The sequence below is a fragment of the Saccostrea cucullata genome, unplaced genomic scaffold (genome assembly GCF_032062105.1).
Source record: "Saccostrea cucullata isolate Sc308-1 unplaced genomic scaffold, CSIRO_AGI_Scuc_v1 ctg203, whole genome shotgun sequence".
Lineage (NCBI taxonomy): Eukaryota > Metazoa > Mollusca > Bivalvia > Ostreida > Ostreidae > Saccostrea > Saccostrea cuccullata.
In genome coordinates, this window is record NW_026925998.1 from 386,869 (window position 1) to 404,089 (window position 17,221).

Here is a 17,221-nt window from a genome sequence, read left to right on the forward strand (position 1 = left end):
TATTTATATGCCTTAATTGCACATCGTTACAGAAGGATACTGCTGATCAACAGGGGTTAAATGTTTCCATGTTTTACCATAATTTGTTTTGTTTTTTGTTTTCCTTTTAAGTATCAAAGGAAGCATTTGAAAATGAATTGCGACATGGCGCTTGCAAAATTAGACAAGTTCGAATAATGGTTGTTGGTCATTATGGAGTAGGCAAGACAACATTGACATACGGTTTAATAGGAAAAGATATGAAAGGAATTGAAAGCACTGATGGTATAGATTTGTTTCGAGCTCGATGTCGAATAGATGATTCAAATGATGACACCGGAGAGTGGTGTTTAGGTTAGTTTTTCTTTCATCAAACGAGAGAAATCATTAGTTTAATCATTTAGGCTGCAAATTATTGAATTTTTGATACGTTTAATAAAAAAAACCCAGTTTGAATGTATTGAAGTTGATTGATTAGTTTTTTTTCTGACTGTCCTTTTTTCATTAAATTTCAGTTCAAGATAACTTTATTTCTCCTGCTGCCTTGGCAGCGGCACCAAATACAGTACTTTTCGACAGGAAAGGAAAGAAAACAAACTTTAAAATATCTGATGAAACGTATGATATATTTAAAGCTGTTACGGCCTTGGCAGAAGAAAAGCAGAAACATTCATTTGATAACGTTTCGGATCCTAATAGTACGACAACCCAAACTAGTACATCGTTATTGAAACCTGTATATAAATCTCAAAAAACTCTCATGCATAATAAAACTAACAATGCAAACAATGTTCCGTGTGTAAGACCCGATCAATCTTCAAATGAAAACGAGGAAAGAAGCAAATATTCTTCGGAATTTTATGAAAAGTCACAGAAAGCACGAACAGCAGAGCTTGAAGATCGAATGAAAGATATATTTATCGACATGTGGGACTTTGGAGGTCAGAATGTGTTCTACACAACTCACCAGAGCTTTCTAACTAGTCGATGTATGTACTTGCTTGTCATTAATTGCGCCAAAGACTTGAATGCAACACTTCAAGACAAGAGCTTACACCCGACACAGCAATCAGAATCTAAAATTGAAGGTACAAATAATTATTTATTTTTCTTATTTCTATAGGATTTTCAATGATATTGTACTTTGCTTCGTTGCATTTAAATTTAAACATGAAGACTGTTTTAATTTAACATACAGTCATATACTTCATATTATGAACCAAATGTGATTTAAAATAGAAAAAGGGGTTATAATAAATATGACATTGTATGTAGAATTATTTTAACCTATTATATAGTCTCCTGACATATTATTTTAAATGTATTGAATACATTTTTGCAGACTTTATAGACTTTTGGATATCTACAATAACAAATTATGCAAAGAGCAACGAATCAGGATTCCCTCGTATAATTCTTATTGGGACACATATCGATGAAATAGTAAGTATTGTGTTCATTCCTGAATAAAGGAAAAATATATACTGTGTTCGGTTTTTAGGTCACATGAGTAAACTCAGATGACCTATTGCTATCCGTTTTCGTCCATCGTCTTGAAGTATGCGTCGTGCATTATCATTTGAACATTTTCAGCTTTTTCTATGCAATCGCTCAATCGATTCCAATCAATAAAACTTCTATGGATGAAGGGGAACAATTATGAATATCATGGTCCCTGCCCCCTGGGGCTTGAGGGATGGGGCAAAATCACTCAAATAAATGCAATATTTAAAAATGTTCTTCTTTACTCCTGGACATCAAGCAGTCAAACTGTTGGCATAAATATTATAAGCATTGAGTCCTATACAAAAATTGTGAAACTCAGGGGTTCTAGTACAAGGGCGAGGCTATATAGATTATATAGTGAAAATGCATTATTTCTTTGACAATCGTCTTCTCTGTTCCTGGGTATTTAACAAATTAAATGTATTTTATTATACCAAAATTGTGAATTTCATGGCCCGAGGGTTGTGGGTTCTGGTGTTAGGAATGTGCTCTATTGATTATAGAGTGAAAATGCATTAAAAATTCTCTGTAACCATTTTAACGTCTTTGCCGCGCATGGTCACCGATTTTGATTAAACTTCACCTATTCTTAGTATTCGACACCAGAAAGATGTATCAAATAAATTTTTGTTGCTATGTGTCCCGGTTGCCATGGTAACAGCCGGATTATTTTTTTTAAAATTTAGATTTTCAGCCATTTTAAACCTTTACTGAGCCTTAATAAAAACTAGAAAAGCAAAAAAAATCTCACTAAAACTTAACACCTTGTTGCCACTTATACTGTAAGAACTGTTTAGAATATATCTCTGTGTACGTGATAGCCACGGGTTCATTTGGAATACATTTAAAATGCTAGATTATGCTGAAAAACGTATTCACTAATGGTAGGTGCTACATGCTAAAACACTAAATCAACAACTTAAGAAAAATAATGAAAATGTTTGACCTAAAGTATATATGTATGAGCGATATTATTCTATAAATACATTTTATTGTTCACGTGGTAACACAGTGTAACCAAGCAAAATCAGTAACTAAGATTTGGTTAGGGTATGTTGCTGTCTTTAGGAAAAACATGAAAATTCAAGACAGGCAAATATTATAAATTATAATATGTATCCTAAAAACCTTGCAACACCAAAGCTAAAGAAAATTGGGATTGCCTTGATGCTAACAGTGAGGAATATAATAGCAATTTATTGGAAAACCTACTATTAGTCTTTCTATACATAATATATTCACAACGTATTGTGTTATCGAGGATTTACCATTACTTTAATTACTTCTCACAAAAAAGCTTTTTTATACTAATGCAGCTGTAATTGCCTCGTTTGTCTTTTTAACATCAGGGATTAAAAAAAACACACAACTCATTGGATAAAAATCATATCTAACTACAAATCATGGAATATCTATATTTTACAGACATCACCTTGTACCCAGTGTATTCTTTAAAAAGTAGGTATTACGAACTCTGGTACACCCGATTCGGAGTTTCATTTGCAAAATATATTATTTTTAAATTTATCAGTATAGATTTTGCACGAAGAGAATATCAAAAATATTGTGGAAAGAAAATTTCACGTGAAAGTTCTAAAAAAAAATATGTGAATATCATACAAACTTTGATATTCGCATAAAAAATTAAAATATTTATATGATTTTTACATGAATTTCATATAATTTCAAATAAAAATATACACTGGAACCCCATTTATGCAGACGCCTTGGTTCCCAGTCAATTTGTTCGGATACGTGAATCGTCCGGATAACGAATTGCCTTGATTTTATTTAAGCCTCATACCATTGGCAATATTAAAGAATATCGCTTTACATCAATATGTTTTAATGTTTAAATACTTTGATAAACGTTATAGTGCCAATCAATACTTGTTGAAATAAAATTAAAAATGTATATTGTCATTGGACGAAACAAAATATGAAAACAAAAATTGATATGAAAATGATTTTATAAATGTTATCAAGTCACAGAATCCGCGCCGTTTTGTGCACAAAATACTGCACATAAAAAACGATGTCATGTCTGTTAGTAGCAATACACAAAACTATGCTTAGACTGTATTCTAATAAAAATGCCGACTACGAAAAAATTATAGACTTATTCTCCCTTAATTGATACTTATTAAATATATGTTACAGAATTAGAATCTCGTGCATGGCTATCTGGTTTATTCCCCGAATGGCTACTAGGAAAAAACAACAAGTAATTATCACACTCAATTAAGGGGCCCTCTAAGGGATACAGCTTCTTACTTGTATGAATAATCTACCAGAATTTAAATAAAACCTTTTTTTTAATTCATTTTTTTAGCAGTAGTATGAAATAATATTTTGTATACATATTTTTTTAAATAAATAATTTTACAAGCACAAAACACATTAAAAACTATAAATTATCTTGAAGTTCTATTGTTTAGCAGCACTGATTTTCACATTATATATTAAATAGCACTGTTTCACTTTCAAATCACACATATTTACAATATTTACAATTTATTTAGTCCATCTTCATATGTTTCATTACAACTAAGGGATCACTATCCAACGTGAAGAAGTTCAGATGCAGAGTCTGTATATTTATTTTAAAATTGAAAGATAATCTTCTGTTTTTTATGATGACTTGAAAGAATGTTTTGATAATTAAAAATGATAAATTAATGAATTAAATTTGACAAAACTATATAGATTTATTTAAAAGAGTTTGAAAACGTAGCACAAAAAGGGGATACTAATTTGTAAATCCTCAATCAATACTATTGAATAATTTGAAAAAAAAAATAAAGTACAAATAAAAATATTATTTCTCTTAAATCTTAATTTTATCTACATGTATTTATATTTATTCAGTATATTTCGGGAAAAAAAAACTCTTCATTAAAATGAAATTGAATGAATATATCTGATTTAAAATATATTGGTTATCCAGGTAAACACAGGTAAGTCTACCTGTACCCCTTAGAGGGCCCCTTAATTGAGTGTGATAATTACTTGTTGTTTTTTCCGAGTAGCCATTCGGAGAACACACCCCTCTGCGACTATCGGTTTGGACCAAGCAATGTACATGAAATTTGTATTCACTGATATTTGGTAATACAAGAAGTCATGTGTTCATTAACCGACTTCCAAAACTATCAAATTATACAATAAATCAAATGTTTGTAATTGTACTCATGGTAATTGTACGCTTCCATTAAATTCATAGCTACAATTTTCTCTTTTCATAGGTAGATTTTGATAAAATACAGTGATCAGTCAATATTCAATGTGAAATAGATGTAAACAAGGTACCACTACCCAAATGAAAGATAAATATATTCCAAACTACGTTTCTACTATTGTTAAGAGTAGTTTTCCATAAATGTAAAAATATCAATGACTGTGCATGGAAAATTGTGTCATGCGAAATTAAATTTTTTGCCAATTTACCGGGGGTCGTATGTCACAACATCCTTTAGCCAAAATTGAAACAAAGCACCCTTATATGAGAAGGGGGTGTTTTATGTTAAGTTGAAGGCCTAGTTCCCGTGCAAGGGAATCAAAAACTACAAAACAGGGTGGGTCATTAAAAGTATCTCATTCTCAAGACTTACTGGATTTAACATCGAGCATATGAGGAAGATCCATTTGGTCAAAAAATGTGAAGCTTTCTAAGTTTTTCAAATCACAACCCTCGGGGATAGGATAGGGTCAAATTAAACAAAGGTGAAAATTGTGTGAAGAACAGCAGGGCAAAAGTTGCTGAAGGAGCGTTATGGCCCATAAGCCTCTTGTTTACTCTTCTTGTGTGCGTATGTGTTTGAGGGTGTGTATACATGTGTTTGAGAAAGAGAAATAGAGAAAAAAGAGTATGTATGAAGGTTCGTGTGTTTTTGAGAGACACAATCACATAAAAGAATTAGAAAGGTCGCACACTAAACAAATCTCCAATTATATGTGGTTTAAAATTGAAGAAAACATTGTTTCTTATCAGTAATCTTCCTTCGATCAAATTATCGGGGTAGCTTGTCTTTAAATATTAAACCACAACGGATTTTTACTTTTTAGGAAAGAAATCCATCCTATAGAGTAGAAAAGATTTGTGCACAAATAAAGGAAAAGTATCATAGACTGGTTTCTAACAAACAGCTAATCATCAATGAACGTCTATTTTTTAATGCTAAAGAGACAGATGAAGAAAAATATGTTGCCCTTAGAGATTTTATCTTAGAAGAAGCGAAACTTCAGCCTCATTGGGAAGAGCCTTTCCCAAAATCATGGCTTCATTTGTTAGATTTCATTGTAACTAAAAGAGAGGAAGGGATTGACATTCTAACTTTAAAAGAACTGAAAGAGTTCAATCAGAACTCAATAGTACCCATTGAAGATTCTTCTTTGGAAAACATGCTTCAACGACAACATGAAATTGGCGACATTATCTTCTTCAATACCAAGCTGCTGAAGAATATCATAATATTAGATCCTTCATTCCTAATAAGAGCTCTAAAATGTCTCATTTCAACAGAAGGCCACATGAAAAAATCAGGATGGAATTTGGAATGTTGGAAGAATTTGTCAACTAAAGGAGTTGTCTTAGAAGATACTATAAAATCGATATGGGCAAATAATGAACTACTTCACAAGTATTCTGATGTCTTGCTGAGTGTTTTTCAACACATGGACATAATTGTAAAGCCAAAGTCATATGTTGGTGGAAAGGAAGTACATGTCAACCAGCAAAAAATATACCTTATTCCTTGTATGATTGAGGAATCAGACAGTAAAGAGAGAGTGGACACATTCCTTAAGAATTCAGAAAAGCTTTACAAGTCGTTTGACGTTTCGATAAACAAAGAGCTCATCCCTCCAGCTATTGGATACAGATTGCTATCCTTCTGTACATCTATGTGGCCAGTGGTCAAAGAAAGCTTGTTTACTGCCTGTGGATTTTTCCGATTAGATCTTCATCACATTCTAATATTACGAGCATTTCCTACATACATTCGAGTGTATGTAGTCCATAGGAGGTCTAAAGAAAGTATCAGTGCTGCTCTCTACAACAGTGTCAATATAACACTCATGTCTTTTCTTGAGGCATGTTTACTTCCATTCCATGAAAATCTCTCAGTCAACAGCGACTTTCAGGAATTAGTAAGTTTTATTTTTTCCACTTATGAATGGATTCTTTATGTTGTCTCTTTATTGAAATGTGACAAATAGGATAAATAGTCTTAAACTTAATTTTTAGATTTCATTAATACAAATATTGAAAGACTTTATCAGGTAAGCCTCGCAGCAATCAAGTCTTTTGAGGATACACAAATAGCTGACTAAAACACACAATCATTGTTTTTTTTTAAAATTAATTTTGTAACCAATGGTATACATGTTACAACACAATGAAAAATGGTATCTAATTCGGATTACATTATTATAACCGCTTAGAAAGCGGGAGGGTATATAGTAATCGGTATGTCCATCTGTCTGTCTGTCTCTTACGCTTTGGGGTACCCATCTCTTATCCGCAACTCCTCTCATACCACTGAATGAAAATTGATGGAACTTTCACAGAATCCTTATTACATTTTGCTATTGTGCACCTCCTATTTTACTTTTTGATCTGACACATATTTTGGGTTTCCCACAACAAAACATGGATACTGCCATTATATTCATATGGGAGGTGGGGGAGGGGGGGTGTATCATTTAGTGAGCTCATTGCTCACAGAACCTTTAGTTTTTCATGCGTACGTCTTATTCAACGATGTTCTGTGCGATATTGAGGCAAGCTGCACCCTGCCATATTTATACAGTTAATAATTACGATTCAATCGTAAGTTTAGCAATATTTTTTGACAGAATTTTTTGCAAAATGAAGATTTTGTCGTTGAAGCTGCCTTGAAAAGTGCAGAAATTATCCCACCAAAATACAACTTTAAATTGAAGGAAATAATTTAAACACTATGAATATTCTGAAATATTTAAGTATAATACAATTATGGGCTTTTTTATGTTGAATATGGTTTGTTATTCACCAGAAAAATATTCATATTGACCGAGGCGTATTTAGGTAGCATAAGTTTTGTTTGGTTATAGTATAACATAAGTTTTGTTTGGTAATAGTATATTTTAGAGAGAGAGAGAGAGAGAGAGAGAGAGAGAGAGAGAGAGAGAGCGAGAGAGAGAGAGAGAGAGAGAAAGAGAGAGAGAGTAAAATATACTATTACCAAACAAAACTTATGCTACCTAAATACAAATAAATAAATATGAAATGGATTAACGTGCTTAACGTACTTGGAAAAGTGTTAGTTTATTTTATTACTGGAATTTATTAGCAGGATGATATTTCAACTCCTGAATCCCAAATGCATTGCAATACAGACTGCCCAGGTACGTCTTAAAAACTACAGATATATTCTGAAATTTGATTAAGTTAATATATTTTTATATAATATATTGATATGTAGGTCATTGATGAAAGAGCCACTGGTCTTAAAATTTGCACAGTTGATATGCTAAGTGATAATCTGTGAAGGTTTTCGTAAGAAATATTTTAAAAAGGAGAAAATACTCTGAGGATGTAAATATTGATACGTTTAAATGCTTAAACGTGTCGATGCATTTTTACAGGTATTGGATTTACTTGCAAAGAAAAGACGGTAGAGGATGTTGAACTATCACGACTAGCAAGGTTGTTGACGGACCCGTTTCAAAAACACCAGCTTGGTACAGAACTGGGGATCACACAGAAAGAAATGGATAGGATAGTGGCGGAACACGGGTCACAAAATGACCAGATGTTTTACGTATTGTATGAATGGCGAAAAAGACCAAAACCTACTTTCTCTTATCTCCAAGATGCTTTAGAGCGATGCAATATTGACATTCATAATTTGTGTAAGGTAATAAAATATACCCTATATAAAATGTCTTTGAAAATGTCGGTATGAGAGCATATTTTACCTAAACACTGTGCAAGTTCTGTTAAACATTCCATTGGTGTGTTTTTGGCCATCTTTATAAGGGCTTAAAAAGGTGGCACACTCCACCTTAATTTTCTATTATTATGTATTCTTACAACGGAAAATGTTGTCAGAATTGTAAAAAATTTGTTTTTTGTAAAAAAAATTAAAAAATAACAATCCGAGTCATGTTCAGTAAAATGAGTAAAATGAACAAGTTTAACGAGTAGTTTTAAGTTTTAATTTCTCATTCAAAAGTTACACAAAAATGGAATTTGAACTGGAAAATATTTGTATAGATTAATAAGGATGGCTGCCGAAAGGTAGAATTTTAACAATATCTTAATATTATGGAAATTTATTAATTTCATCAAAAAACTATTCCAATCCAGGCAACCATGCAAACATGTGTTTATCCTAATTAGTTGGAGTTAAAAGTTTCATACACCAAATCTTGTGACAATACATTTCTTCGAGTACCTTGGAGTTGGAACAACATTTGCAAATTTTGAACGTTTATTCTAGGGCTTTCCTATATATTTCCAAAGAATTTCATTTATAACAAGGGTTTTCTGGCGTATCAAATTTTTTTAAAACTTTTTTGACTTTGATCTTTATCCACTTTTGAAAAACATTAGCATAACTTTTGATAGGTTTGTGCTATGACTTTCATATTTCACATTTATATCCCTTGTTTTGATATGAGCTACTCTTTGTACCAAACCTTTGACTTTTGCGCTTGACCTTCTTTTAAAAACTTTAACGATGGCTCTAATCTTTAAATTGTAATTGCTACGACTTTCATATTTCACAGGAATGCACCTTACTAGCTTGTTACAAGATTTTTATAGGTCTACCTGACCCTTTGGCATTTGAGGTCGATCTACTTTAAAAAGAATTTATCCTTGGACATAACTTTTGAATTGAAAGACCCATCGCTTTCATATTTTACCAGTATATTTCTTGTTAGAAGACCTTTTCATAAAAGCAACAATTTTAACCCTTTGGGTTTGACCTATTTATAAACTTGACCATAACATTTGACCGGTTGATTCTATCGCTATTTTATCTCACCTGTAAATACCTTTTGACAAAACAGCCACGTAGGTACCAACAACTTTACCCTTTGAAGCTTTATTTAGACCATGGAAATTGGACCATTTTTAAACAAGATTAAGCGTGGTCAAAATATTGAATTGTAAATGGGGATGAAAAACAATTTTATTTATGTATTTTTAGTGAAAGATCTTCCTTTGGATATTTACAATGTTGACCCTTTGACGTTGACTTTGTAGTTTGTCAATCTTTTGAAGAACTTTTACCTTGGCATTTACGTTTAAATAGTTGGCACTATGGCTTTCATATTTCACAAGTCTATTCCTTGTGACAAGACATTCACTTTGGCACCGTCTGTCAGTTAGTCAGTCTATCCGCCCGACACAAAAACGTAAACCTTGCTCATAACACTTGAATGAGAAGAGATGGGGCTTTCTATTTCACATGTACACTCTGTGAAAAAAACTAGAGACTTTGGTACCTGTGCTGTTACGTTAAACTTTGTGGAAGTAAGGGGTGGGGTGGGATGGCATCAGACTTTATACTGTTAAGTCTTTCAAATGATTTCTCCCCTCTTTTTGATCGGCCCTGGATACTCCCGGCAATAAGAAAATGTATTAAATATTTTTTTTGGCTTGTATGTTAGATATGCATTGTAAAATAAATTAACATAGTATATTTATCTGGATTCGTTCATTATTTTTCAGGTCTGCAAAACCAACTATATTGATACGCAAGGTATGTATACATAATATAATTCATGTATTTATCTTTCCAAGTTAAATATCCAAAATATTTACTTGATCTACAACTAGTTAAAATTGTTTTAGTGTAACAGTTTATTCTAAAATGCATTTTTTAAAGAAACCGTTTTATTTTTTGTGTTGATATATATTTTTCACACTTCCTTTTTTGCATGTTTTACTAGCTCATCTAGTCAAAGGTGAAAAGTTTGTTTGTTAAGGTATTTGATTCATAATAGACGGATATTTGTTAATTTTAATAAAAATTCAAACGAAATAATGCTTTTGAAAACGTGTTAAAGCAATAAGGACAAATTAAACTAAATGAAATGCATGGACAGAATCCTTAAATTATAACCAATGTTAATAATGAGTTATCTCCCCTTGAAAAAATATATACATGTATACAAATATTTATTTATTCTCTAAACTTTGCAATGTGACCTGTTGAGTTATAAAGAAAATTTTATGGATCTCCTCTCATTTTTCCCCAAATATTAATTTCTATATTTTAACAAAAATAATACCTTTGCCATTTTGCTAAAGTATTTAAGGTAGTACACAATAGATCATCTTCGCTAGCCAAGGGTTTCTGATACTCTACTCTCCTCATAAACCCTTGGCCTACGGTGAAGTCAAAAGACGGGATTATTTTCGTCAAGTGATCTTGAATCTATCAGGTACGCACAGATTGCGTCATCGACAGAAATAAAGACGCATGTTTAAAAAAAATTAAATTAAAGTTTTTTCAAGAATAATTTAGAAGCAATAATTGAGTAATGTTTTTTTATTACTTATAGTACAAATCGGAAGCTTCAATATAGATTCTTAATCACATATTTAGAAGATATTGGATGACACCATAGCTATTCATAGAATTACATATTATCTTACGGATCGTTGTTAACTTGCGTTTTTCAATTCCAATATTAAAGAGTCAAGAAGTATCCAAAACACGAATATCGTCATTTACAAAAAACAATTGCTGATTGGTCGACCGGGTGTACTGAAATCCAATCAGAACTCTGGAAAAAAAATCCCGATTTTTATGAACACCGTGTGCCAAGGGTTTATGAGGAGAGTAGCGTATCAGAAACCCTTGGCTAGCGAAGATGACAATAGATAGCCCTACTTTTCCTCAGATTCTATTTTTCTGAAACTTTGATATTTTGTTCTTGGATACAAACTATCTCTTAATATATATTATGAAAGAAATTCAACCACACATTTTTTGCCCATATAGTTTGAAATATGCCCTATCAGACCCCTGTAAGAGGATTGTGAAATCAGACATTTGACTTGAGAATGACCCTTATTTCAAAATTATCAATTGATATTTAGTAAAGTTGAGATTCCAACTTTTGCATGCTGATTGCACACAAAGCACCAGTTGGATTCTTGAATTTATGTACACATATGAATTTGGTAATGATAATCATGTTCAGACACCACCAATTGCCAATGACCTGTCTGTACTTGGTATTTATAGCCATTAAGCCGTGAGAGGTCTTTTAGTGCCATCATATTTTGCGATACAGGACCAAGGGCTTATTTATACATGTACATTCAATTTGTCTTATCCGAAGTACAAAGATACATTATAATGACTAAAAGGCAATGCTGTTCCTCATATTATGCTGTAATTTACAAATAAAATCATTATTCTTTGACAATTTTTAAACACAAATATGATTTTTTCCCTCTCAAATAGTCATGCAAAATATCCCTAAGGAGGAACTTGATAAAGATTTGACCGACCAGGAACTTGATCAAGTTGCACTGAGGATTGGACGAGAATATTTCCAGTTTCTTCTAGAGTTGGGCTTACCAGTTAGCCAAATAGAACAAGTCATGGACGAAAACAGAGATAATGTTCTAAGGGGAATTCAAAAGCTTCTGCACATTTGGAGAGAAGGAAGTAAATTCAAGCCCACCGTAAAGATGCTAGGGTGTGCATTATTACAATGTGACGGTGATTTTAATTCATTTTGTGAATTAATTGCACCAACACAAGATGACGATTTATGGCTTCCACATTCTTTATTTCCAAATGACGGAAATGCACATATCTAAGAAAGACACACGAATATTTATTTTTTAAAATACTCCATTTACCACCATTTAATATGTCGCCCAGGTCATCTGCGGATCTAAAGGGGACAAGAGGAATGCTAACTAGACCCCTTCAGTGATTTTCAGGATTAATACGTTTCTAAATTTATACAGTAAAGTAACCAAAATGACAATGGGGAGCCCCCCCCCCCACCTCATCCTCAGGAGAAAGGGATCCTTGGTTAATGGTAAGAAGGAGTAATAGACAACGAAATAAACTAACACGACCTTCCTTATCAAATAATTTTCTAGTTTCGACAAAGTTCGCCCTCGTGCTTAATTGTTAAAATATTCCATTGTTGCTGGAATTTTTTTTGAGTGGACGTGGGCCCTCCTCTCCCGGAAAAAAATCGTGTATTGCGCACATTTTAGAATATCAGGTGATCTGATTAACTAGTATATTCTTTTGTGTGTAAAAGAGAGGTTTAAATCTTTAGAGGGAAAATACAACAAGTTTAATAAGGATGAAAACTACCATAGTGCAAATTCATGTACTAATTTATAACAGATTTACATTAATTCATACATGTACTTGTATGTCGACTTGATATGTTTCATTGAGCTTGAAATAAAAGATACCAAAAAGACCGACACATTTGTTTCATATTTTGATATTGAAGAAGAAAAAGATGTGAATGGTAATCTATAAACTACCAAGCTTTATGATAAAAGTGATGACTTCAACTTTTTAACCCTCAATTTCCTCAACCTCCCCTACCTATAAATGCAATAAAATACCCTCATCACCTGGGTTTATCTCTCAGTTGAGTCGATACCCACAATACAATAACCTTTTCAACAAATACATTCTATCATTGACGTTTTTCATACTAATTGATTGGTCATATTTAAACAACATACTTGCGACGATTTTTTTCGACATTTCTAGAGCATGACAATGATTCTTATAGTACACGGCGGGGAATGCTCACTCCTCTAAGGCACCTGATCCCTCCTCTGATGCTTTAGAGGTTCGTGTTTACTGTGTTCCTGATTTGTATAGATTAAATGGACTTTTTATATCGAATATTGTTCGTTATATCCATATTTTTTGAGAATTTTTATGTAAATTTTTCATTCCTTTAAGAACTTACAAATATTGCAAAACTAACAAACAAAAGGGGAGATTTATGTTTTTTTCTTCAGATCATGAAAGGACTGGACCCAAAAATTTGAATATGCATGTAAATGCATGAGAATTATCTCTTTCCTAAGAACTATAAGATTACAGATTCTTGAATACATATGGCACGCCAAATTCACAAAAATTAGCTAAACATAGTTTCACAGTCGATAAACTAGGTTTATAGGTTGTAAACTATAGTTTACGGAGTGTAAACTCTAGTTAACAACGTTAATCTATATTTTACATCTGTAAACATGGTTATCGCAATAATCTATGTTTCAGAAACCTAAACTATACTTAACACTGAAAACAATCATTTGCGATTGCAAAAAACATAGTTTATCTGATAAAAATACAGTTTCACGATTTGTAAACTACTGGTATGGTTTACAATTCTTAACAACCTTTAAATATAGTTTTACAGATGAAAAATATAGTGAACGAATTGTTAACTATAGTTCACGGTTTGTAAACTATAGTTTACAGTCAATGAACCTAGTTTATCAACAGTGAAACTATTGTTTAGCTCATTCTTATGAATTTGGCTTGCCATAAATATACGAGGGGTGATAAAAAAGTTCGCGAACTATCTCTATATCTACAAAACCACAAAGGAGATTTTTAAAAAAAATGGTATACACATAGCCATACACAAGTTCTATAAATAGCATATGCTGAATAAAGTTTTGTTCCTTGTTTGTGACGTCACAATGTAAAAATGACATCATTATGTAGGTCACTCGTCACGTAAAATGGTAGTATCAGTCGTACTCGTTCAACGAACGAATGTAAAATTTATGGTTTATCATAGAAATCCCTTTGAAGTAGCGTATGATAATTTGTACACAGTTTATTAAGACAAATAACTTCCTATTAATTCAATCAATGACTGGATTGATCGTTTAAGTGAAGGAAGGCAGATGGTTAAAAATGATAGTTGTTATGTTGTCCAGTAAAAGCAAAGGATGATGTGACATAACTGCTATCTGGGGCCCCTTTTTCCACGACGAATTATATTTAATCTACAACGATGTTGTTAGTTTTCAAACATGAGTGAATAAATACGACGCCTTTTGAATAGCTTCAATAGTTCAGACACATATCAATTATAAGGAATACCGCATTACCTTTGATATTTTAGACCCTATCACAGCTAAATTCGGCCAGGTTTGTGAGAATATTTTCTTTTATGGCAAGAGAATGGGCGGGTCTTAGTACAATAAAGGGATATGCATGTCCGAGAGGACCTTATATGGCAATTGTTATTATTTCGCACTTAGTCATTGTCCAATCTGATAACAGAACAACAAAACATGCTGGTTTACTACGTGTACATTTTATCGCAGACACGTGGTTTAGGTAAATTTACCCTGACCCTGAGGCTATAAAATTCACAATTTTGGTAGAGGCACTCTTGCTCATCATAACTATGAACTTAATAAGTTTATTTAATACCCAGGAGCAGAGAAGAAGATTTTCAAAGAATTAATGCATTTAATAATACGCATGGATTTTCAGCATTTACGGTTTTAAGGACAAGAAATGCATATGAAACTTGTATTCACCGATACTCGGGAATACGTGTAGACCTAGCGAATTGCTCACCAAACACGCTACAGAACTTAAATGTATATCATGTATATTCTATCAATTGTTTGTGACTGTATATAGATTTTAGAGTGGTCTCGGAAATGGTACATATGTAGATCCGTGTCTAATCTGTGACTCAAATGCATAAAAAAATATCGGAAAGCAGTAAAATTCCAATCATGTTTCCATAATATTTTTGTGGTACTCACTCGTAACGAATTTCATTTACCCCCCTCCCCCTTTCTCCCAAAATCACGTTCTCCCGCGTCTTTCAGACTTGGGTCGATCACTATGCTATGAATCTACAAATACACATTAAAAACAATCAAATTGGAATAATTGCTTTTGCTTTAAAAATATATTGACTCACATATTTCAGAGTTCTAAAATGTAAAGCGTATTTAAATGTAGATTTTAGGCAATCTTTGAATACCCCCTTCACCTCCACCCCTTCAGTTTTTGCGTCGCAGACCATTAGCCGTTGACAAAACGTCGGTTAAAGCCATTAGCCAGAAAGTGCTAACAGTAAATGACAATGATTTTGGAGGGGTGAAAATTTTAATGTCACACTTAACTACATGCAATATTCATTATGTTATACTGAATGTTTTATACAAATACATATAACAGTGAACCGTGTGCGCATAAATTCTGCGCAGTCGCTATTTTTTGGAATATCACCCGTCGTCAAGCAATGTTGACTGTTGCTACGCAGGAGGGCGTGGCTTCATTATTCAGCGGGTAATAGTGTTTTTTAAAATAAATGTTTCTCAACCAATCAGATTCAAGTAATTTACATGAAAGTATAATATTGTTTTTTAACAAATGTTTCTCGACGAATCAGATTCAAGTAATTTACATATATATACATATTTCGTCATATGAATTCCTAAGGTACATACTAGTTTGTTAATTCATGAATGCAGAGTACATAAATTGACTAATATCATACTTTCAAGTTTCATGTATTGACAAATGAATTGATAGATTCAAGGATAGCATCAGTCCCGTTTAGATTTATTATTTAATACGTTTTACGGTCAATACAATTTTTAAGTTGTATGGTTTGTAATTCAATGACCTTGTCGGCTAATGCAATCGACGTTTTCATACTTATTTGGATAGTCCATGACTGTCCATGACTGTAGTCTTAATTATTAAAACTCTAATATCTACGGACTTTTCCCGTTACCCAATGAAGACAAGAAGCAGACGGCGGATGTGAGCGATCGACAGGGGATGCTTCCCACAAGATCTTACAAAATTAGCATTGTTTCAATTGAACTTCGAGCTTGAGTTTTGATAGTCATGTATCTCAATATTCCTTACGACGAAAATATTACTTATTCGTCTCTTGCTATTCACGGATGTATTAAGGGGTGTCACTATAGTTAAAATTTTCTGAGTGTTTGATCGGACCCTTATATCTTATCCTATACTTATAAGACTATATCATAGAACAGAACAGAACATTTTATTTCTAATTTAGAGCCCATAACAGACAAGTATGAAATTGTTACAATAATAAGGAAAAGATAAGCCAATGAATAGCAAAACAATTATACAATTAGCAGTTGACATAAATGATTTCAACAATAATCCTGTCTAAAAGGAATACATCAAATATGCATGTATGTGTAAAAGACTAATGGTACTATAGGCATGTCAAACGTTGCAATATTCGATAATCTTGTGATGTATATTCAAAATCTTGTGATGTATGTTCGAAATCTTGTGATGTATATTCAAAATCTTGTGATGTATATTCAAAATCTTGTGATGTATGTTCGAAATCTTGTGATGTATATTCAAAATCTTGTGATGTATATTCGAAATCTTGTGATGTATGTTCGAAATCTTGTGATGTATATTCAAAATCTTGTGATGTATATTCAAAATCTTGTGATGTATATTCAAAATCTTGTGATGTATGTTCGAAATCTTGTGATGTATATTCAAAATCTTGTGATGTATATTCAAAATCTTGTGATGTATGTTCGAAATCTTGTGATGTATATTCAAAATCTTGTGATGTATGTTCAAAATCTTGTGATGTATATTCAATATCTTGTGATGTATATTCTTAAACTTGTGATGTATATTCTATAATCTTGTGATGTATGTTCGAAATCTTGTGATGTATATTCGAA

General features: G+C 32.4%; 1 protein-coding gene across 1 annotated transcript; it reads left to right on the forward strand.

Moving 5' to 3' along the window:
* The first annotated feature begins 114 nt into the window (after positions 1-114).
* Positions 115-12,907, forward strand: LOC134270310 (uncharacterized). Its single transcript, XM_062752531.1, has 8 exons — positions 115-333; positions 495-1,067; positions 1,322-1,422; positions 5,551-6,633; positions 7,818-7,872; positions 8,113-8,384; positions 10,208-10,238; positions 11,955-12,907. The coding sequence occupies exons 1-8, from the start codon at positions 177-179 to the stop codon at positions 12,314-12,316; spliced, it is 2,634 nt and encodes an 877-aa protein (XP_062608515.1). The 5' UTR covers positions 115-176; the 3' UTR covers positions 12,317-12,907.
* Positions 12,908-17,221: the final 4,314 nt, after the last annotated feature.

What these genes read in the sequence shown, in the direction of transcription:
- LOC134270310 (XM_062752531.1), top strand. Translation starts at nt 177, where the DNA reads ATGGTTGTTGGTCATTATGGAGTAGGCAAGACAACATTGACATACGGT. An exon ending in CACCGGAGAGTGGTGTTTAG is followed by an intron (nt 334 to 494) that starts GTTAGTTTTTCT and finishes ATTAAATTTCAG; the next exon opens with TTCAAGATAACTTTATTTCT. An exon ending in ACAGCGACTTTCAGGAATTA is followed by an intron (nt 6,634 to 7,817) that starts GTAAGTTTTATT and finishes GGAATTTATTAG; the next exon opens with CAGGATGATATTTCAACTCC.